At 35.8% G+C, this 24694-nt stretch overlaps 1 protein-coding gene across 2 annotated transcripts in view; it reads right to left on the bottom strand.

Moving 5' to 3' along the window:
• Window positions 1-18320, bottom strand: part of pxdn (peroxidasin) — a 46718-nt gene extending 28398 nt beyond the window's left edge. The window contains exons 1-5 of one of the 2 annotated variants that reach the window (XM_055171876.2): window positions 18060-18320; window positions 5589-5660; window positions 5150-5221; window positions 3874-3945; window positions 2986-3057 (exon numbers count right to left, since the gene is read on the bottom strand). In XM_055171876.2, the coding sequence (XP_055027851.2) occupies window positions 2986-3057; window positions 3874-3945; window positions 5150-5221; window positions 5589-5660; window positions 18060-18244 (473 nt within the window). In that variant the 5' untranslated portion in view covers window positions 18245-18320. Of the gene's footprint in view, window positions 1-2985; window positions 3058-3873; window positions 3946-5149; window positions 5222-5588; window positions 5661-10927; window positions 11063-18059 lie in introns of those variants that run through there. The other variant, XM_073869781.1, reaches the window with a different exon arrangement.
• Between the last annotated feature and the right edge of the window lie 6374 nt (window positions 18321-24694).

Genomic DNA, 24694 nt, shown 5'->3' with positions numbered 1-24694 from the left:
GGATGTCCACGATCCCATTTGTTTGTTGTTTGCACCATAATACTTAATTCTGTGTAACTGGAACCTGTTGTACACAAACGTGGACAATTACACTGCTTCATGTTAAATGAAAAATATTTGGTTTTATATTTATTGGTTTCTACCTAACCCCAAAACAGCTGGAAAAAAACGGAAAAAAGACAAACCAAAGCTCCGGTCTTAGGAGGATATAGCTATTTTTCCTCCTTATGACAACTGTAAGAGGGTGAATTTTTTAAGAACTCATTTGTTTAAATTATATTAAGTCTTAAAGTACTGCATAATTAAGGGCGTGGCCACTTGAGTGACTGAACTGCCACTGCTGTCACTACTGTTGAGCTAGGCGGCTGTGGTTTCAGCCACCAGCCACCTCGGCTTCACCCACGTCCAGCCTCTCTTTACCCATTTTTGGTTATCCATGAGTGACGCGATGCTAAGATGGCGACGGCAGGCCCCGCCAACAATTGGCTTCAAAAAGCTCTTCATAAACCTATGGGTGACGTCACGGACACTACGTCAAATTTTTTACAGTCTATGCATAAAACACACCTGTAATACCCCACTCGTGACTTTTCGTGATAGTGTCTATAAATGAGGGGTTTTTCTAACAAGTTGCTACATGGAAATAATTTTATTGTTAATTAAATATCTTGACTTTACCGATTCATCAGTCTTTTCTCTTTTAGTAAAAACGTGCCGGATGTTTCTACAGTTGATGCTACTAGATAGTTTTAATTTATTATATATTACTTATATATATATATATACCTGCGTGCGTTTCATAGTGACAATTAGCCTAATGATGAACATAACGATCATCTGCAGACTTCACAGAAAAAACTTCCTTTCTATATCTCCCAAAATTACCACCTGTCAAGTTAAAATTTTCGTTAATTTTCATTTAAGATTTAATAAGCCAAAATGAAAGATTATAACAATCTTTTGTTTTTCTTTAGGGTCAGAAATGAGGTGACATGAATGCCCTGCTTTCATGGACAAATTTGCTTCTTTTTGTCTTTTTCTGGCTGACACATGTGACTTTCTGTCATTTTAAAATCTGATATTTTGATGAGGAAAATAATTTTTTTTTATTACATTACCAAGTGACCAAAAGGCAATTTGGTAAAACAAGCAAAATATGACATTAAGTAGCACTAAATGATGGATTACATTTTCTTAAGGAAATGTAAAAGTCTGTTTTTTCTTTTCATTTTTAGTAAATACACTAGCCTGTGACCTCATTTAAATTCTTTGGATTTGATTTAATATCATGTTTTTGTACTTGGTATTTTCTCAAAGCCATTGTGACTCTTTCTGGCAGTGCCTCTGGAGAACAGAGACGTTTAATGAGGGAGATTACGTAAGCATTTGGCTATGACATTCATGCCTGATTCTGGCTACAGGAAAAGGGCCCTTGAAGTGATTTTAATCATATTAATCTATGACGTTCCTGCCAGTGTGTCTATATATCCTGAAGAAGGTCCACAGGGATGTTCCTCTTTTCTATCAGTGTCACTTTCTCATGCAATGCACAACTGACCACAACTACTCCAATAAACATCAGGAATGTTCTCGTTCATTAAACAGCATCCACATGCAGTTCTCTTCATCATCACCCACTGGGTTTTAATGCACTCCTCTCTCTTATGATAGACTTTCTGAATGAAATACTAGCTACACTTCATCAACAGCATCTGTAAACAAACGAGAAACATGTTTACAGAAAAGCAAACATGTTTCTAAGGAAGTGACTGTACTAAAGGCCAATTGCAGAAATATGAACACACATTTTTAAACTTGCATGAATTATTTACTAAAAAACTTTTCAGAATAGTTATGAATAGTTATGTCTGTTCTTGGCATTTATGTGCAAATACAATGCAAACGTTACATGCAAACAAGTGTGCAATGTTTAAGTGCTTATTCCTGTACTTTTTGAACAGTGTAATTGATTCAAAACATTTATTTGCAATGCTGTATTATTCGCAGGATGCAAATGTTGTCCATAGATCTTAGTTTAATCTTCTTTAAAATCCAGCACTAAGCACGGTTATGCAAAAGTGGCTGTTCGTCTTTAAAAGACATCAGAATGTGTGTGGGTGAATTTTCGAAGGCATTCAGCGCCACAATCGCCAAACATTTGAACAGAGGGCCAAGAAGAAGGAGAGAGGCAGAGATGGAAAATACATTTTGCAAGTGAACTTGATTGCGCAACACAGACTGGTTTCAAGTTTTATTTTGCATGGTGTTCCTTGTGAATGTTGCGTAGTGATGTTTTCTGCTCTGATAGTTGGGATGCATTATTTAAATATCACAAAACATGTAAATATTCTACACCCAAAACTGCCGTCATTCTGCAACTTAATAACTTGAAGCAGCCATTTCAATGGACATTAATGTTCAGTGACACAATTCAGCAGCCACCAGCTGGTTATTGGGGTTTGATGTTGTACTACAACAGATCAGCAAAGCTTGTTTACCAACAATAAATGACCCAACACAGGATCAGGATAGGTAAGAAACTTGTTATAGAGAGACCAGCATCCAAAACACAACATATGACCAGCAATGTTGTACGGTGCATTAATAGATCACTGGTTATATGGCTTATCAGAAGCTAAAAATCTTCACCCTGGCAGGAGTTTTTATAAAAGTTCGGTTTCAGTCGGCTGATACTATGTTTGCATGTGGACGAACGCCCAAACTGCATAAATTTTTTTACAGTTTTGAAAAATACCTGTGTACGTGTGGACAGGGCCTAATTTACACCCAATCTGCTTGATTCATCTTTCACTGTAAAACCATTAGCTGACAACACAGTAACTAACATAAAAAAATAACGTAAAAAAAATTCAATCCTTCTTAAAATGAAGAATATCATTATTCCTCAAAACAAAGACTAACACACCCTAACAAGTTAAAACCTGAAGGGATCAGAGCAATTAATTTTAATTTTGAGAGACTTACAAACGCTCAAGCTTGGGAAGATGAGAGAAAGACTCTGCCTCCAATGATTCAATGTTGTTGAAGTGCAGGTATCTGTGAAAAAAAGACAAAAGTCGTACTCATAACACTACAATGGCTATCCATTTAGATTATACCTATATTACAATCTCCTAATAAAATGTGCAGAAAATAGGCGTAAATATTTTTTATGCCTGCTTCACTGTAAATAATTCAGTTATTATTAATCTAGTGAACAACATCGGAGCCAGTTTGCCTCAAAAACCGTAAAAGTCTTTCTAAGTTATAGGCTGATAGACTTGAGATGGTTGTAAAATGTAGTTATTTTATTTCTAGCATATCGTTTGTCCATAAACCAAGATGAACCAATGTTTTAAAAGCTGAATAATCTACAGCAGGGAAAATAAGTATTTGACACATCAGCATTTTTATCAATAAGGGGATTTTGAGTAGTGGGCTATTGACACAAAATTTCCACCAGATGTAACCATCAAGCCAAATATTGGATTCATACAAAAAAATCTGAACATTTAAGTATACAAGTTGAGTCATAATAAATAACTTTTGTTTTTTTATAAAGTGAAACAGCAAATTATTATTTTTGGCTGGCAGATGAGAAAACATCTTTTTGCATATTCTGAATGAGAATTTATGTTTGTGAAGACATGGATAAAATGACATTAAGTATAACCCACCATAATGTCATTATCTGTATAAATTATTGTAGTGATATTTGAACCCCAGTTCCCTTCCCCTTTAGTTGAATGAAAAAAGTAGATTGAACATTTTGCTAAACATATCCTATTTGAAGGACATAACTAATTTTTTTTTAGTTGAGCTATACATTTACCAAGTGGACAAAACAAAGAGATGAGGCCGTAGTTCACTTACAGTTGTTCTAAAGAGACGAGTCCCTTAAAGGCTTCCCGGTCTATTGTCTGGATTTCATTCTTGTACAAATAACTGAAAGAAGAAATAGTTAGAGGTATTAGTACACAATAGGAAATATACTGTCATATACCACATGTACTAACACTTTTAAAATATGCAGATATAAAAAAAAATTTAGAGTAACTCTCTGCATGATGTAAAGTGTAAATCTTTGCACCAACCGTATTGTACGGCTGGTGCAGCCTGTGGGAAACAGGAAGTGAAGTCTGTGCTTTTCCTGTCTAGGGACAGTGCGATGGTGAGAATAAACGCATGGTCACATAAACCACATGATCCTCTGATCTCTAATGCTGTGACCTTAAGGACTGCGACACCATCCCACAGGAATATAATATTATTGCACACATGCACTGTCTTCCCATATACGCATGAAGTATTTTAATATTAAATATTAGAGATGTACACAATAATAAAACATTATACACAGGCATATCAGGAACAGCTCATGGGAAGAAAACTATATGTGAAAAGGGCAGAATAACATTTATTCAAAAAATACCTTTTCCAAAATGTTTATAAACAGACTTAATACCAGAGTAGCCCCTTTAAATTATCCAGGAGAACTTCAGATCCTGGACAGTCTTTATGAGATATCACAGACTTTATGAAAACTAATACTCCGTCTGAGAGTAAAAGACAAACCAGGTGTGAAACTTTTGCACTTTTCACCACAACAAAAGTTTGAGATTCTGTAATTGGCCTGTGACCAACTAAGACAGGAAGTGGTGTCACAGACAAACTATTCCAGCTTCATCTGATTTCTGTCTGCATTTTTGGGTCAAGGCTTGCAGACAGATAATTTCACAGCACAGACAATTAAATTGCACACATGTCTGGGAGTTTCTCTCAAAGACTACGCCTCTTGTCTTTCCAAATAATGCCAGACACAGAAAGTGAATCATTCAAAAATGCACAATGTGCATCATGCTGGCTTGTTGCTTACGACGAAATAAAAGGATTTAAACTCAAGATTTACCGTCAGTCGTGATCTAAAAAAATATTGATATGAAGACACATGGAGAATGTATCATTGTCTGAACAACATATACATTTATTTTTCATTACAAAAAAAAAAATTTAATTGAGAAAAAGAATGTAAACTTGATGTGAAAAAAGATGTGATCTGTGTTGATGTGATGTGACCTCAAGAAGCTGCTTGATAAAATGACTAAAGATCAAAAGGTGAGAAGATTGAAGATGATAACATATAACTTACAGATATTTAAGGTTTTCCAGATCTTCAAAGGCTCCTCTTGGGATTCTTCTGATATGATTGTTATTTAAAAGGCTTAAAGAAATTAAAAAAAACATATAAGACATCAAAAGAAATAGTTATACATTAAAATCCCTGTCAAACAAACCTATATGGGTGCCTGGAAATGTTCAGGGATTTTTCCACTCTATGAAGCTTCGAATAAATATTAGATCAACTTTACTATCAATATATCTGAATGGAGTGATTACTGATAACAAGCAACATATTATGGATGTAATCAGTCTATAGAAGATCTGCCAGCAGAAGATCAGCAGATTTCTGGTCTTTAGAAAGACCAGAAGATCTGAGAAGGAACAAATGTGATCTGCTATCAAATAAGCATTAGAAAGTGAATCAATAAAGGTGATTGAGTTTGACATGGAAGCACAAAAACACTTACAGTGTATTGAGGTTCTTTAATCGTCTGAATGAACCTGGCTGTAAATCCTTGATTTTGTTGAATCTCAGGTCTCTGAAAAAATATGTAAACATTTTATTAAACAAAATGGATGTTATTGCCCTCTGATACTTCACATAATTATCTTTCTCGTACTGATGAAATAAAATGTCTATAGCTAGTATTTTAAAACGAAACCTTGCATCAGAAAAGGCTTAAGCCCGGGATACACTGCAGGATTTTTGCAAACCTATAGCACACTGTGCGACACTGAGCGTTTTACACTTGGATATGACAAGCATGTAGACTTGACAATGACACCTTTTGAATTTTAGGTTGTGACGTCTGGGACACATGTTGGCGCAACGTCATCAGAATGCGCGACTGGTAAACAAATACCGGTACGCAGGTCGTAGCAGCAAACACACTGTGCTTTGATCATGGCTGAATTTCTGACACTGTCAGAAAACTATCGTAGGCTATCTTTGGACGCAAGACTGAAAAAATGGCCGTCTTTGAACATCTTCTTTCATCACCCTTACCACAGTTCATTTGTTCTGTGATGTCTGTCATTGGATGTTTTTTTGACCACTGTTAGCATTCCTCCACAGTCTTCAAACCATTGCAACTTATTCTAATAAGTTATTTTTCGTAAGGTAATTTACTGTGAATACATCATGTTTAAGCCAGGACCAAGCAATAGGCTTTATGCCCAGCTGCACTACTTCCTGAACTTCAGCCAGCTCCTTGTTTCCTGTCTGCCATTATTGGACAAACTGATTTAACCAGGTGTGTCTGATTATTGTTGTTGTGACTACTGAGGTCAGACACACCTGGATTAATCAGTTTGTCCAATAATGGCAGACAGGAAACAAGGAGCTGGCTGAAGGTTAGGAAGTAGTGCAGCTGGGCATAAAGCCTATTTGCTAAAGACTTTGGATGTCTATATTAAACCTGAGGTAAATGTTAAATTGTGGTCATCATTGATGTTGAAACGATCATTGGCTTAAACACATCATCTGTAATGTAATCGACCCGTTGCACTAAAATTTTCATCATATTATGCTGATGGTAATTCATGTTTTAGTTCCTGCTATAACGGCTAGTGAAGAGAATAACTGATGGGAAAACTCCAGCGATTTGTCACACGACATTAAAGAGTATCATACAACATCTGTTTAAATGGTTTATTTTGATGACATTAACATAGTTTGAAGGATGAGGATTAAGTAAAGGATCACTTTTCAACATAGATCACAACATTCATTTGGTAGGCAATAGCCATAAATTACCAAATTGCTATGTAAACAGGGCATGTGCCAACTGGCCCTTAACAGCTGAGATACTGAGGGTCATCACAAGAACAAACCCTTCAAAGGCACTCAAGAACAATAGCGCTGTGTCTGAAGCGTCTCGGCTATCATGTCTGAGTCAAAGAATGCATTTTAATTACCAGCTCAGATTCCTGACCTGACAAATGTGGCATCAAAAAAAATCATTTGTTCCACATACCAGTTTGCAAAGTTACAATTATTATTGATCTCACGGTTCAATTACGATCATAATGTCAATGATTCAATTAAATCATGATATCAATCGTGTCGACTGAGCGCTTTACATCCTAAAGAACTTTCAACAGCCAATTTTAAAAATAGTTTAATAATCTATCATTTGTTTTTTATGCATCAATGCAGTATTCACATCAGCATCGCAATGCCTCATAAAATATATATTCAACAGGCCTTCTTTTGACTAAATACAGATGGCAATGACTGACTTTGCAATAAAACCAGTAATGTTCATTATAATTTGCTTTTTTTTTGACATTGCACATAATGCAATTTACATTATCTAACTTTTAATATTTTAAGTTGCACACTAGCCAAAAACATCAACAATACCAATGAATCAGCCCAAAGCGTGATTCACATCTGTGTCAAACTCTAACTATCATAAGTCTTGTGAGTTCACAGTGTGAACGACTTTAAATGCAATAATTCAAATTGTACTCTTTTTTTATAATTATTAATATTTTTATTATAATTATTCAGACTCAAACAACTTCCCAAAAACATTAACCTATGATTTACCCAAAATTTTGTTCCTGATTGGTGACAGAAAGACAAACATCCTAACATTAAACCCAAACTGATTTCTAATAATAAAACACAGCCTTAACTTTCGGACAAATAAAAATTTCTACTGATTTTTCATCTTTGCCAAGAGAATGGAACATTTTGGAAAATGTGGACTGTTTGCGTTTGCCAAGACTTTCTTGCTTACAATTCAACACTACCTCATTGAGCTTCTAGAGTCTGGTCATACTGTAAATGCTAAAAAAGATAAACAGCTGTGCTTGACAGCCCCTCGGTCGAGGGATACCCTACTCAACCTCAAACACGAGCCCCAATCCGAGTCATGTGTACTGCAGAAACAAGTTCAGACATGGGCTGAAGAGATTCCTACAGACCCTCCAAACTGCCTCAGGCCCTTTGGAAAAGATCTAGCCTACTAAACCACATAAAACACTGTCTCTCCACAGTGCTGGAAAAAGATGAACTGCAGTCACATTTATATCATTACTAAGAATAATATGGACTTCATTTAGCCTACACCCTAAAAAGTCACCCTAATAACTATCTGCACTTTTTAAGCCAAAAGCAAAAGTTTCATGAAGTACAAAATTATATTCATTGCTTAATTTTATATCAGCGAATAAATAAAAGCAAATTTTGTATAAACAGCAGTCATTTGGCAAATGCTGTTGTACAAAGCAACTTCCAATGCATTTATAAGTTTTTGTATGGGAATAAAATCCATGATCTTGTGGCACTATCCTAATAGAAAACACATCGGTTTAGGCATAATAATAGAAGCTGAAAACTGTCAGTAATACTTGAATACTGAAGGCACTGCTGCTTTGAAAGCTACAATACACTGAAGAAGAAATTACAGTAAAACAAGAAGAAGTGAGTTTATTGTATGAATCTAAAGAAAAGACTGCAGCTGAGCCCGGTCAATTATTACATCATGAGTAATGTTTACTGGCAGGTGGAGAACAAAAAGACAATAGAGGTGAGAAAGTTAGACTAAAGGTGTATATAAATGGGTTGTGACTCACTGGCTGGTCCCCGTCATGAAAATAAATTTTTTATTAAAGCAATAAGCCCCAAGAAGCAGTGGGTTACCTCTGCTTCTGGTCGTGCCTACAACGCCCCTTAGCTGTTATAAAATGCACTGTAACACCCCTGCTTCGCGGGGCTTATTGCTTTTATAAAACTATTACTTCATATGCATAGCAGGATTTCATAAAATAAAACACAAATAAGTTGTAATTATATTAGTACAAATATTACTCTTCCGCCAAACAAAGTAGTTCCTCAAAATCAAGTGCAACAGAGCGCAGTTCCCAAGCAACACAGATGCAGCAAAGACACAATGAAAATATGATAAGACTGTAGTGTGTATTTTCATAAATCAGTACGTAGCAACAGTGGCGCAGTGATACTTATGTAATGCGGTCTGAATCGTGGGGTTACGGGGTATTTTATCATGACTTAGAGCGCATTTCAACCAATCAGAATGAGGAACCAGAACAAGCCGTTTTTTTGTGGTGTTTTAAATATGCCATAAGACAAACCATGTGCAAATTCATCAATCAACAACACCAGTTTTTTTTATTTTATTACAAACATGTAACCAGTCACATCATCACAGCTGAACGAGTGGATCAGTATAGTTTGAGTCATGGATATTATGTATAGATGCTGCATAGACTCGACTAGCACTGTTGTTTTAGCTCTGCTTCTGTGATGTTCACATGTGCAGTTTGAATGCCCTAACCATGTAAACATCAGCGCTACACAAATTAGTGCTGCAAATGCTCAGTTCATGCCTGGATTGTGTGAAACTGGACTTAGCAGTTATACATCTGAAATTGCCCAATGTAGCATCTATTCACATATATATCTACGGTCCGAGGTGGTGCGAAAGAATGAAACACCATATAATGCATTCTATTCATCCCAGTGAATAATCTGTAGAATGCATTATTTGGTGTTTACAGTATTTTTACTGGGATTTATAGAATGCATCATGTAGCAACCGTATTTAATTGCAAATGCTGTAATAAACGCCAATTGGTTTTTGCATCATGTGGTGTTTACCGTATTTTCATTGTGATCTACAGAATTATTAGATCCAAGAGAAAATATATGCAAATAATGCAATCTAAAGATCCCAGTGAAAATACTCCAAACTCACTTAATGCAAGTGTAAAATCTGTGCAAAGTCGCCTCTGGTGTAAGACACCAAAGCATTCCTTTATGGAAAAAATCCATAGTTATCCAAACCTGCCCCATAATTCAGTCATTCTCTGGCACAAAATCACATTTCAGCATTCTGCAAAGTCAAGCTGTGCATATCATAGCAGAAAAGAGAGCTGAACTGTTTTCAGCAAAATGATGACAAGCATAATACAGACATACTTAATACAGACCATGCACAGCCAAGATAACACAACCACCACTTTAAAACATGTCCTGCTAATACACAAATATTGCATGATTCTATGGTATTACAGTAGTAATCTTTGAAGCACTATGGCATGTAAGCAATGTAATTACTTAGTACTGTGTATTCAGTACTAAAGATTGATTGTAGCTAAAGTTTATACTTTGAAAGTATAAACTTTTGCTACCATCAATCTTTTACCACATTACAGCTGATGAGCTTCACTGCAGATTATTCTCTGTGGACACGATGTGAATGGACAGAAATGTGAGCTGATGCATGTCAACAGAAAACAGGATGCGATTTTGGTCCTTGTAGGCTTACATCCAGTTTAATGATATCACACGGGAAATTCCCCACTTCATATGTGTGATAAAGAGCAAGAGGGAAAATGATAATACAGCCAAGAGAAGCTAGAGGAGAACCTTATCAACATTCTGCATGCTGATAACATTAAACTGAAACTGTGGTCTTAAAGTGTGTGACCGATGATGAGCAAATTCAACTCACACTTCACTTTACCTCATTCCATCGACTGGGTTTATGACTGTTAATGATATATGAATCTTTTTTAACATGATAACACGAGATGCAGATTCAAAAACTTTTCAGCATCAACGTCTGGCATATTAATAAAAGTACAAATATACAAAAAAAAAAAAAACAATTGAAACCTTAGTTTAAAATTAAAACTCTGACTTAGGACGCTGCTCAAATCCCTGCCATGCCACAGAGCGCCACTCACATAGTTTAACATTAAATAACATCAGATTTGTCCCAAATCGTTAACAATTAACATAGTCTGAGAATGCGTGTCCGGTATGCGATACCTGCGAATTGTCCCACATGCGATGCAATGCTTCTCGCCAGATTTGCACCCTCCTTTAAAAGTTTTGTTACAAATGTAAATCCCATCACTAGCGATTTTCAACATAAACATGAAGCACCCTTTTATGTTTATCATCCAAATGTTACTGGCACAAGTTAAAACATTTCATGTTTATAGATGATTGATCTTTCATCTAGTCACAGACCAACACGTAATGTCTCCAGCTCTTGTGGATATAGTTTAAAACAGTGTTTACTGTCAGTTTGTTGGTACATGCAGTACCCTAACAATCTGCAAATTATTTCCAGTGGTAAACGTCTTTACGTCACAAACACTTTTGATACGGTTTAACTTATTGAAACCAGAACATTCCTTTAACTAAAGTCAGTCAAATGGCACATGCAACAGATTAATTTTGTGTACAAACCATTCAATGCAGTAAAAACCCATTTATGGTCAAACAAACGATCAAATAGTTGCCATTTAACTGATTAGCTATCAAAATTAGGAAATCTCAAGAATACTTTAAATCTGCATACTGCAATACACATACAGGTACAGTATAGAAATGGTTTGCAATAACTGAATGATTTTAATACTTCAAAAAGTTATGCATAGTCAGAGTTTTAGGTCAATGCAGATAGCAGAGATATTGGTAAGACAAAGAAAGTGATGCTTTCTTTTCTCAGAAAGAATGTAAAACATGTATGTTGTTGTATCATTTTCAGATTTTAAATATATTTTATTATTATTCAAGTAGAACTTTACAAACTACTTAAAGCATTATTGTGTCCAGGGTTTGTAGCAGCCGCACTTTCCAGCACTTTTTTGACCCAGTGCCAAAATCCCCGCCTGTGTTCTCTGGTTGTTACATTTGAGTGAACTAACATTCAGTCCATCACAAGTGGGTCACCCGTGCACGTCTGCCATGAGATTCAAATCTCCTGTTACTTGATCTCATGATTTATTTCATTTACGACTCCTTTTCACCAGTTTTGTGGACATGCTAGAAAAAAGCAGGGGACAATTAGGTCTACATTATGATTTGACCTTAAAGGGGTCATAGCTTGAAAATCTGACTTTTTCCATGTTTAAGTGCTCTAATTGGATCCCCAGTGCTTCTATCAACCCAGAAAACGTGAAAAAGATCAACCCAGTAACTTTCTTTGGGTAAGCCATTTTCTGCAAGCAAGTAAAAATTAGGTCGTTCAGATTTTGCCTGTTTGGTGACATAGGTAGCAAGGCCAATTACAATAATACCTGCACTATCCAACAACATTACTGCCATTTAGTGCAAAGAGAAGGAGAGAGAGAAAAAAACAATTGACAGCACAGTTGACTTTCACAACAAATCATTGTGATCAGTGTTTGCATTTCATCCGCTCATTTGCATTTTAAATGACACACCAAAAACGGCACACTTTTGCTCACACCAACACCTACACCTGCTATTTTAACATGTTATAATAAATTATCTGTGGAGTATTTGATCTAAAACTTCACATACGTACTCTGGGGACACCAACAATTTATTTTACATCTTTTAAAAATCTCATATTATGACCTCTTTAACACTGCGTCTACTCTGAAAACGAGTGACGTGACATGACTAAAGACAATAGAACACATTAAGAATAAGCATGGCCATAAAAATAAAGTATAGATGTTCAAAGAGGTCTCAAAGTCCCAATTTTTGCAAAAGTTATTTTTCAAATTTGAGTATGATTTCACAAAAAATAGGTTCCTGTAAGCTTTCTTGCTTCCCGCAAAATCCCAAAACTGCCACTGAATTAACATAACTTTATAAACATAAATAAACATTCTGTTTGGTCATATATGCAGACATGGAAGTTCAAGAAATGATCTGTGCATGTTATGGGAGAATGCAAGTACATGCAAGTAATTTCTTTGGCCTTTGAAGTTCACATCACCTCAGAGCTGTCCCTCCCACTTATCGCACCATTTAGCAAGTTATCACATTTTCTTCAAAATCATAGAGCATAATCACAAATCAATCAATCTCTTCTGCTCAGTCCTACTTTTATGGTTCGATTTATTTTCTAGCATGCCACACAACAGGTTCAAGCTTCACTTTCAGCTGTTTAATATTTAAATAGTGTAGCAAACTCTCTGCACTGGCATAGAAGTGTTCTTTGACTGTAAAAACTCTCAGGCCCTTTACCTCTTCTGCGCAAATTAGCAAAGCTTTAGGGATTTCACCGGCTTTACATTCCTCAATGGCAAAGTGAATGAATGCCTGACAATCCCTGACGGCAGCAAATTCCACACAGTGGTGTTTCCCTCTTTCTTACTCACTAAAATTCATAGGATTCTTACTAAGAGCAACTACCGAAGAGGCAGGAGAAGAGGTGTTCACTTTGGGAGTAAATGGGGTTCATTATTTAATCGTTTTCAGCATGCTCTGTTGTCATTGTGGTGTTTATCCTCTTGTTATTTTTCAATGCCTACATCTGAGCTGTCTTTCCCTTTTTATTTATCCCCTATTTATTCTCCTTCTGTTTGCTGTCTTGTGCCAGATCGGTATGTTCAGTGTTCTTCAATTATGCTTTAGTACGGTCTTGTCGTGTCTAGTCTCTTGGCGGCATGCTATTTTTGTATTCTTTTTTAGTTTCTCTCTCCACGCCTTATCAAGCTTCTTCCTCACAACATCTTGCCCTAGCTTTCTCCATTCTTCAGAATCGCCTTCCCATCTCCAGTCCACCAGAAACCTGCTGTCCCCTTTTTAGCCATGCTGCACCTCTCATGGAGTTCCCTTCTTCTGCATGGCCTCCTGGTGAATCGAGTCCAGCGCTCAGACAAATCTGTCCTGTCCCCTATCCTCAAGCGGATCTACTGTCTCTGTTGTGTTCCTGTTTGATTGTTCACTAAATCTGTTTTGCACCTGCAACTGAATCCTGTCTCAGTTCCTGACAAGAACAGCAAACAGTTTACAGTAAACCTTACTAAACATATTGGATATAAACCGTTAGCTACTGCTCGTGCCATATAAAACATCAATGACTTTTGATCCAGAGATATGCAGAAATATGGGGGAAAAGATTGAGATTTTGAGCAAAAGAGTTAAATGAATACATATCAGTGTATTACTCACTGTGGGAACTATCCTAAAAATTACACAATAAACACAATGACTCCATTATTCTGGTTTTCAAAAGTTTATCATTCAATTCAGAGTCAATACGTGAGAAGGTATTTTGGAAGAACAATTCAGATTTAATTTAGCATGAAAGATATCTAGGAAAATAAAACGCTAACTTTTTTGATAACAGTGTAAAGTCACTCTGGATAACAACTAACAGTCACTTTTTTAAATGTTAGCAGCACTGAATGGTAAGCGCAATAATTTGTACATTATTATAAAAGTAAGTTGAAAATTGGTTATTTCTGATTACAACTTACTAACCCAGATTAAGACCTACTCAAAAAAATAAGATGCAAATTAAAATGCAAAATAAATAAACACATGCAATACTGTGACAATTCCCAAATCTAGTATACACTAACTCGGCACCCTAATTATGACAAATCAAGACTATTTCATGCCTATTATACAGAATCTCTTTGTGTTTGTTAAGGTATGATGACCAAAAGCGAAAATCTTATGCATCTATACAGACCGCCAATAACATTTATATGTTGTCAATGTGACAGGTGTTTAATCTCTTTTCCAAAACACTGTGATGAAAACTGACTAACCAAATAAATGCATTAACAGCTGCTGATTCAAATTAAAATGTCCTTTGCTTACTTTTCAGGCCAAATTCTTTCCCCGATGTGAATAGGCCTGTAGCTGTTATAGTAAAGCTGTAGTGTAAAAATCTTCACACACCTGTCAAATTACTTACAATTTAAAGGCAAATCATAAACTAGCAGTGACACATGGTGTCATGGGAGGTGTTAGGAAGGAAAAGGGATAAAGTTTTACACAATGTGGGCAAGACACTTCTGAAATGGCAGAAGGAACATGAATTCTAGATTGGGTCAACAGTTGTCTTTAGGTGTTTGCAAAAGCAAAACTTTTAATGCATTTTTGGCTAATGTATTTTTGCATGGTGTCATCCATGTTTAAGGTCACTTGAGTTGTTACTTGAGATTGAAAGCCAACAGGAAACATTCCTCACTTATTTACATATTTTCATGTTTTTTACCACAAAAACAACATAAATTGACATTAAAGACAGAAAGGGGCTACATTTAACCGAAATGAAGAACAACAATTTATAGGCCTTTCATTTTCGAAGGGGTCCCAAATGTGCACTTAGTGGACACAAGAGGTGAAAAAGGTGACGTGTAATCATGGTATGTGGGTCTGTGGGCTACTGGGCTTCCCTCCCCGCAAGAATGTTTTGCTATTTTTACATGTAAACAAAGAAGCATTGGTGCACTCTGACAAGAGACTAAAGGAAACTGACAAGATTTGCTCCAAGTAAAAAGACATTTATTGATAGTTGACTGATATGGGTTTTTTATTGCCCATGCGGTGAGTGTGACACAACATAACGTCATGTTAAAAAGTGAGTAATGATTGGTTATCTCACCTGTCTGTCAGACTTTGTCTTTACATTGAGTAACACTGAGTGTCTTTTTATTACAAACATAAAATTTATGAAATTTACTGGCGGTTGAAAAGATTTATCAGCCTCTGCAATATATAGACATATCATTAACATTTATTAACAATATTTCACTTCATGGCACAACTGGATGTTGAAAAATTATTTCTGTTTTTTTTTTATCCGTGCAAATATTTAAAGCAAATACTCTTGCCTGCTTGCTGTTTGGAAAATACTCTAGAACCATCAACAGCAAAACTAAGTGAACCGTAGTGAAAGTTAACACACGTGTACCTGATAAAACTGGTTGACATTAGGACCAGGTGACTGTGTTAGAACCATCTGATGCAACAATTTTATTAAAGCATATGAGCTTCCTGGAGAGCTTTTTAAATAAATAACCATAAAACACCGTCGACAGGGTTCACTTATATCTGGTCTCTGTTCAGTTTATCAGCTGTGTGTCAGCATAGAGATGTCTGGATGAGAGAACCGGTGTCTTGCAGACAGATGTGGTTTATGGAGAACACACTGCATGCCCGTCATGTTTGAGACACTCGTTTGCAATCACAAATCTCAATGGAGGCCTCTGTTAGCACAGATGAATTGTGGGTCTGGAAACAACTGCATACGACTGTCACAAGGGACTATTAAAACCAGCAGGGGAACATATTGCAAATTTAGTGCATTTGGGGATCTGTTTTCTCTGTCTTACAATAATATGTGTATAAGACATAAGACTGTAAATCCAATCAAGGGCTAATCGATACTGTTTATACTGTGACTGAGTACTACAAACAGCACAACTTTAACACAGAGACCCACATACAAGAGCCCATTAAACAAGCCATTCATTCATCATCAGTCAGAAAACACAATGACGTTACTGTTGAATGTGCATCAAAGCCGTGAAGTCCACTACACTTTAACCTATTCATAGCTCGCCTTTGCCTTTTGATATATTTGATAAAAGTTCAACTTTAAAACAGGGCCACAAACATTGCTTACATACGAACAGTATGCTGTAATAATACGCTGATCTTAACCAGTTACAGGTACTGCTGAAGAGAGCGCAAACTGAGTCAGTGTAGACTGGCTGTGTCCCAAAACTTTGTAAGATGCCTATGTAGATGTTTTAGGTAGTATAGGAGCATACCACATTTTTTTTGGCCAACACAAAACTATGTTTGGCCATATTACCTGTAGGTGGAGGCAGTATTTTGGTCATTATAGGAACTTGCAAAATTTTTGGTCTTCACAAATGATTTGATTTGATGCATTCTAGGTAGTGTTCCACTGTTATGGGATTTTTAATGGCTGATATAAGGCCGATATAACATATGTAATTTCAGTAAATAAGAGACAAACAGAAAATTGGTGAAACCACATAAACATTAGTTATGCAAAACATTTTTTTTTTGTTTGAAAGCAGAGGGTCTGTTCTTTCATTTGTTTATATATTTAAAGAAGAACATTTTCTGGAAGGCATTAAACTTCATAAATCATAAAACTGCTGGCGCTGGCTGTCAACTTTTCTTAAAAATGCTGACGGGGAAAAATTTAAAGTACTTTAATAAACATTTAATAACATTTAATTTATAAAACATTAATAATTAACATAATAAGACATAATTAATGTGGCATATGGTACTGTTTTAATAAGTGTGTTGAACCAGTTTGTTGTTGTGTGTGACAACATGACGTCATGTTAAAAAGTGAATAATGATTGGCCATTTTACTGTCTGTCAGACTTTGGCTTTACATTGAGTGACCCTGAGTGTCTTTTCATTACAAACAACAAATTTAAGTAATAGATATGGCTGACTGAAAAGATTTATCGCCCAATGCAAAAAAAAAAAAAAATCAAATAATGCCCCATATATCGGCATCTGCAATATATCGATCTATCACTAGGACTAGCTCCAACATTTGGTCATATATGCGCTTAGTTTCAGTCCCTTGTCTTTATATGCTCATCTCTCCCTATAACTTCAACTCTGTTTACATGTAGCTCTGTATGTAGACCATACTTATCATTGGCTAACAAGACAAACTGATCCAGGCATTTGTAAGTCACTTTGGATAAAGCATCTGCTAAATGAATAACATGTACAGGTAAACGAGTGATCCAAGCTATTTGAGTCCTATGATGCCCAAAAATGCTGTCTATGTAGGGAGCTCACTAGCTTTAGAGACACAGCCGCTGTGTCCGCGAAACAAAGACTCGTCCAGATGAGAAATGTTTCACAGTAAATCAGTTCAGAGATCGACGCATTGAAAGATGAAGAATACAAAACCAAAGACAAGAAAACTTTATAAACTGTCACTCAACATCGTCTGTTTGCACTCAGTAACCGGCGCGCACGTCACACCGCAACAAACCATAAATTATGATAACAGCAACGACTTCAAAGAAGCATACTTACTTACTTCTAGATAAAGTCATTAGTAACTTTATAAGACCGATACAACTTTAACATCCACGCAGATGAGCACACTATAGACTTGAAATGTCCTGAGGAAAGTTTCTGTCAGAGAAATAACGGCTGTTATACTCACAGGATGGTGGTCTGAGGAAGAACCGCGGGTACAGTTTCCAGGTTTAAATGCATACATCTGACAGTGGTACGAAAACATAAACAGCGGCTCGGACAGGACAGCGCCCGATGTGGGACACCGGTGAGGAAAAACACGCCGAGTACACTTAAAAAACAAGGTAAGTTTAGGACAGTCCGTAGCGCCATGACCCGCAGCTCGTGAGAGGAGTGTGGCGCTATTCTGCAGCGGCGTGTGCACTACACAGCATGCAGGCTCCTCAATCACGTTCACGATGAAAAGACCAGCCTACTAAACTTTCGCCCACTACATACTTCAAAGCGCGCGCCTACCGACACCAGTGTAGTGCGTACTTTGTAGGTAAGAACAACACCAAACCCACGAATACACGCATGTAAATGTACAAAGTTAAATAAATTTTTCGAAGTAATTGATCAAATACGCCAAGATCTTATGCTGCGTTCCAGGCAGGTTTTTGAGCCAGTAAATCACGACTTCAAAACCACGACTCGGAACTGGGAGTATATCGATCTAGTACGAGTTCACTGGTGGGAAGTTACGGGTTTGACAGCCGTTCCGGTGCACATTCACGGCTAGAAGGTTGGAAAAATACGGGTTACAGGTTGACTGGAACGCGGCATTACATATACTTGTGACCAAAGTCGGAAGTGGGAATATCCCACGTTAAATGTTCTACCTCCACATACGACAAAAAATACATTTCTTTGGCAAAAAATGTGTTTTAAGTATATGCTAAATACATTTTGTAGAAAGTAAAGCCTAATTAAATATATATTTTCAATTTGAAAATAAATGTAGTTTTAGTACATATAGTAACATATATTTTAAAATGTATTTCAGGGGCAACACATACATTTCTAATTTTACAGCCAATACGGCAAAAAATATATATATAATAAAATAATAAAGTATAAGTATAACATTTAGCCTATAAGTATGTTTAAAATATAAAATGATAAGCATTTTTGTTGAAATTATTAATTTTTTAAATTTTAATATTTTAAAACCTGTTATGTTTACAGGTTTATAACATACAAAGTTTTTCTTCCAGAGCAACGTGAATATAAATGCTATAAAATATATTTATTTTTAAAAATATATTTCAAAATCTACAAAAAGGGCCAAAAATATATTTGTGAAAAATATGCATATTTTGAAATATTTTCAAAATTATATTTATTTGCCATTTGGGTCAGACCTGTGCAATTACACGTCCCAGCATGCAACATTAAAGAGCGCCAAAATGTTATTTATTGTTTGTAAGAACTAATACAATTTGCATAAAAGACTGTTTCTTATCATTTGCTGTGAAAATAATTAAATACTTAATACTTATAATGTTATTATGATTTTCATAAAGCATCTCACTGGGCGTGACATCAAATAACGCACCTACCTGGCCTTAGAAATAGAAATGATAGAAATAAAAGAAATATAACTTCTCTTGCATCCCAATTCTTATAGGCTACTATCTGTCTTAAATACTATAGGTTACTATTGTTACACATTAGTATGTCCCACTACTTGCATAACTCTTTTGCTACACACTGAAATGTTTGTACTTTCCCGTAACAAAAAGTTAACAAGTACATTTAGGGCATAGCATAAATAGAGACAGCAACTGTGTGGGATACTAAGTTATCCCATAGTTATACCATAATTTGACCATTCATTTTAACTCTTAAAATGGCTGGGTTATTTTTTTAGCCTGGCTCCGCCCTCCTACGTTCTTCCGCTTAATTTTCATTTCGCTTCAGCACAACGTCTGGGACTGCTGTGTAGAGTTTCGTTTTCTCCGGCAAAAATCTGCAGGTCCAATCAGCAAACAGAGGGGGGTGGCTAAGAACGATGACGGTAAGGTCATGCGCCATGAGTGACATACGTCACGACCAAACGTTAGCGATTGGTTATGGCAGATTCAGAGTGACTCAGGGCAGATCAAATAGTTTTAAACTTCAAGTGAGTACCCTCCTTATCGGAAGTAACGCTTTGCAATGGAGCGTGGCCAGACTCTCTTTACAAATGATATGAATGTATGAGAGTCTGGTTGGACCAGGCTATTATTTTTGACCCATGTTGGGTAAATATTAGACGTAACACACTGTTGGGTTAAAATTTACCTATTATTGGGTTGTTTTAACCCCATGGTTGCATAACAACAACCCAACCTTGGGTCAATTTTAACCCAGCATTGGGTCATTTTTAACCCAGCATGAGTTTTGTCCAATATTTACCCAACATGGGTCAAAAATAACCCAGCCATTTTTAGAGTGTGATGATTGACAAACAGCTGTGTACTGTGATTTTTAACTTTTTTTGTGATTCATTGATTGATTAGATTGCAAAAACCAAGAAAGCTAAATTTAGGCTATTGGATGACAACTGAATGTGTAAAATCCAACATAGTGATGTCACAACAATTAAAAAAGTATACAAATATATAAAAAACAAATAAACCAACAAATAAACAAAATTAAATTAAGTGATAGAGGGAAATGCTTGCTGATAAAACTTTGATATGTTGGCATAAAAATGAATTAATAACCTGGCAAAACAAACAAACAAGCATATTATTATTTGGTGTAATATGGCAGATAAGGTCAATGCTCCCAAAAAGGGCAAATTTGTGACCATGCACAAAACCCCTTTACTGCTATACTAAAACTGGTTACCATTTTGTATACATTTGTAGTACTTGTCTTTCATTTATTTCATATATTGCGATGAACTTATTTGAAAGTTTACAAATGTTGTTGTAATTCACCTACAATAAAAGTTTTATTTGATCATACATTTACTCCAGTCTGTGGCAACACCATTTGTCTTTATTTAGAGTATGATGTGTCAACGTCCAGCCATGACAAATATTGTACAAATTTCACAATTTTTAAAAATGAAAAAATCACAGCAACTTGTGATCTCACACATTTATATTAAAATTAAAATGTCAACAAATTCATGCTGTGTCGTACAAAAATAAGTCAAACTCCAGTTCCACATCGAGCACAATAGTTTATACAAAATCCTGTCTTCATTCATGATTAAACAATTCAACCTCGAAATGAAGAATTTCGATTAAATGAACTCATGAATTCACAATAATTCATATAAAAAAATTCGGCATTATAACACGTGACATCTTTTTGCATTACCTTGAGTAATTAGTCACGGATATCTTTTTTTTAAATGATATGCATCGACAGTAAATGAGCTGAATGTTTGTGCTTCAATTTCCATTACTTTATAATCAAAAATGATTTAATTATTTTTTTGAAAGCATTGCTATATCGGCAAAAAGCTGCAGAAGAGATTCTGTGCAATCATGAATAATGTAGTCCCATAAAGGACAGATTAGTACGAGATCCAGTGAAAGTCAAGCACCTTCCCATTCGCTCTCAATAAGGTATTAACAAGGTTGCTACAGTTATTAGTACAATGAAAATCAGGGTCGCATATTTCTGCAACAACCCTAAATTCTACTTTAGACTCCGACCCCATCGCATCAGGAGATTTTTTCTTCACTTATTTTTGATTGATTACTCTTTATTGACTGTACAGTGATTAGACATAAAGTGCCTGGGGATTATTTTGTCATGATATAGAACATACTAAATGAGCTAGCATCATATGTTTAATTCACAATAAAGATATTGTCCTGTCGAAATCCCTGTAATCTCTCAACAAACCTCTAAATGTCCGTCATTACGCCTTCCAGGTGCGTGCCAAAGAGACACCTGAAGATTGCACATCAAGCAAAGGTTGGATAAATCTCTCAGACAAGTGCAAATAGTCTTCTGGCACTAAAGTGGGGATAAAACCCTGTAGGTCCTGCTCTCATTGTCCATATACTCTTTACAAATCCTTTCAGTTTTCATACAAACATCCGAACATGGAAACATAAGCGTCCTTGTGCAGCACTGTACAGAAACACAATGAAACTCTCGCCTGTCTCTCAACTTAATGTCCATGTTTTCTTTCTTTTCAAACTTTTATATTAAAAGATTTCTATAAAAATCAATCATTTACATATAGAAAAACGTTTCTGTAGCTTCCACTGTACAAACACAAAATTGCATATACCCAAACTGTTTCCATCACTTTGAGTGCATCTCTTTTTCGAACACACGGTTAGGTCATATATTGCTGAGACAGTCTGATTTTGGCTACTGTTACTTCAAGCAGATACCGAATAAAAATGCATATGGTGTAATGAGTGATTTAGAGCTATTGCCATCACATTAATGCAGTTTAAATGACAATGTTTTTCTATTAAATAAACAAAACATCTTCTTGATTGATTTTTTTTTAGCACATTTGCAAAGGAACAGGATTTGCACCAGCAGATGTGTCATGATTCACATGGTCTTTTCTTTTTAACACTATCTTCCACTTTTTAGGTAAAATAATACAATTTGTAGTTTTTGCATTTGTAAAGGTGAAGTGTGTAATTTTACTACATCTGCAAAATAAATTTGCAATAACAATGACTTTCGAAAAGGATTTGGAAATTCCTTATCTACTATTGATTAGACCAGTGGTTCTCAAACTGGGGGCCGCGAGATGGTGCCAGGGGGGCCCCAGTTTTATGACATTTCATAAAACACATTAATTTATCATGAATTCTGTGTAATTAAACCTAAAAAAATAAGGCTACTAACCAACAGCACTACTTTGTATACTTTAATATGTTTTGTCTTATTAAATGTTACGTTTTAGAACAAATTTGGGTTACACTTTATTTTACAGCGCCACTGTTACAGTGTAATTATATATTTAAGTACTAAGTAATAATCATCAACAACATGTACTATAGGGTTGGGGTTAGGATTAGGGTTTGGTTTAGGATTAGTTGCATGTAATTATACATAATTAACTGTTATTACTATAATAATTACATGTAACATGTGTAACAAAGACACCGTAAAATAAAGTGTTACCCAAATTTGTTATAAAAAAAATTTGGGGGGCCGCGAAGGAATGCACCATATACAAGGGGGGCCGCACGCTGAAAAAGTTTGAGAACCACTGGATTAGACAAACAAGTTGGCTGCCTAAAAGCCATGAGCTGAACTTTTAGTGGTTTTTAATGCTGGTCCTGGGGAGTCACACTGCACATTATGAACATTTTCCCTTATTTATATTTCTTATTAAAATCATCAACTCTCAACAAAGATTCATGACCTTCCCTTACAAAAATGAACCATGCTTTTTTAGGTAAAAAATATGTAGTAACCATGTTTTTTGGTGTATTGATTACTATAAGCAAAACCGTGGTTTTACTACAGTAACAGTAGTTTAACCATGATTTTTGAAAATCATGGTGTCAAAACCATGGTTATTTTGTGGTAACGATGATTTTACTACAGTAACCATGTTTTTTTGTTTTAACTGCAGTAAAACCATGGTTTATGTATGCATTTGATGGACACTTTACAATCCCATGAGGCCATGTCAGATGAGGGTTTACCAAATTTCAACAAGTGAAAATAAAAAAGTATCTGAGGTATGTCTAACTTGCTTTTATGTCACATTGAGGTGTGCCAAAAACTCTTGCGATGGCTAAACAGTCTCGTCAGATTTTAAAGTCAGGCCCAGTTGCTCTAAAGGGACTGCGTTGATGGAAAAACAAGATGGGAAAAGACAAAGCTTAATGCTCATTGGCCCGGGCATAGGTGTCATGCCCATTGTAACTGAGTGGGCACGTGCCCCCTCTGATTTTTGAGCCAAGTGGATTTTGCATGCAACCTCAAAATCAATCAAGCATCTTTTCATCTCTTACTTTGTTTAATGGGCAAAATATGATAATTTCTTAATTTTCTGAGATTTTTTTAAAGCACATGCTTTATTCTGCTTACAAACGCAGATGTAAGTTATAGTCGTAGTTGTTCTGATTACATCACAGTTTAAAGACATACAGGTCACACAACATGGTGGATGCAGTATGTCTAAAATGTATTTACCGTACTTTATATAGTGCAGCCACACATACTACTGTATATAAATATACTGTTTTAACAATAAAGTTGAGAGTACTTCATCTAATTGTCACAGTACACGATTTCGGACGAAGCGTGGGTGTTTCAGAAATGGAGACATGCTAATTTTGGTCCCCTGCTCCAGCATTAAGAAACACAGTGAAAGTATTTAGCGTTATGTAGTGTTTTGAAATGTTGCAAAATGACACACTTCACCCTCGACTTCTCTCTGCAATCCTCTCTCAGCAAGCATTTTAAAAGAATGTATATTCAGTAAAGGTTGCATTACTTTTCAGAAATATACACTAAAAGGTGCATTAAAGGGACACTTCACCCATTTACATTAAGCTTTGTATAGTTAGAATCCCAGTCATGTTTTTGAATGGTCATGCATAATTTCCTCAGTTGCCGCTGAGACAGGAGAAATATAGATTTCAGTGTCGCACTTCCTTCTTTCAATGATGCAAAAATCATCATTTTGCATCATTGAAAGAAGGAAGTCCAATATCTTTGTTGAGGGAGTGAGACTACAAACACCCCTTTTCTCTGTCAAATAGGCACCAAATTCTAAATGCATGTTAAATTTCACCTACAAATATAAGACACTTTCAATAAAGATTAATGTTTCTACGGGTGAAATGC

The sequence above is a fragment of the Misgurnus anguillicaudatus genome, chromosome 7 (genome assembly GCF_027580225.2).
Source record: "Misgurnus anguillicaudatus chromosome 7, ASM2758022v2, whole genome shotgun sequence".
Lineage (NCBI taxonomy): Eukaryota > Metazoa > Chordata > Actinopteri > Cypriniformes > Cobitidae > Misgurnus > Misgurnus anguillicaudatus.
This window is presented reverse-complemented; position numbering and strand designations above follow the sequence as displayed.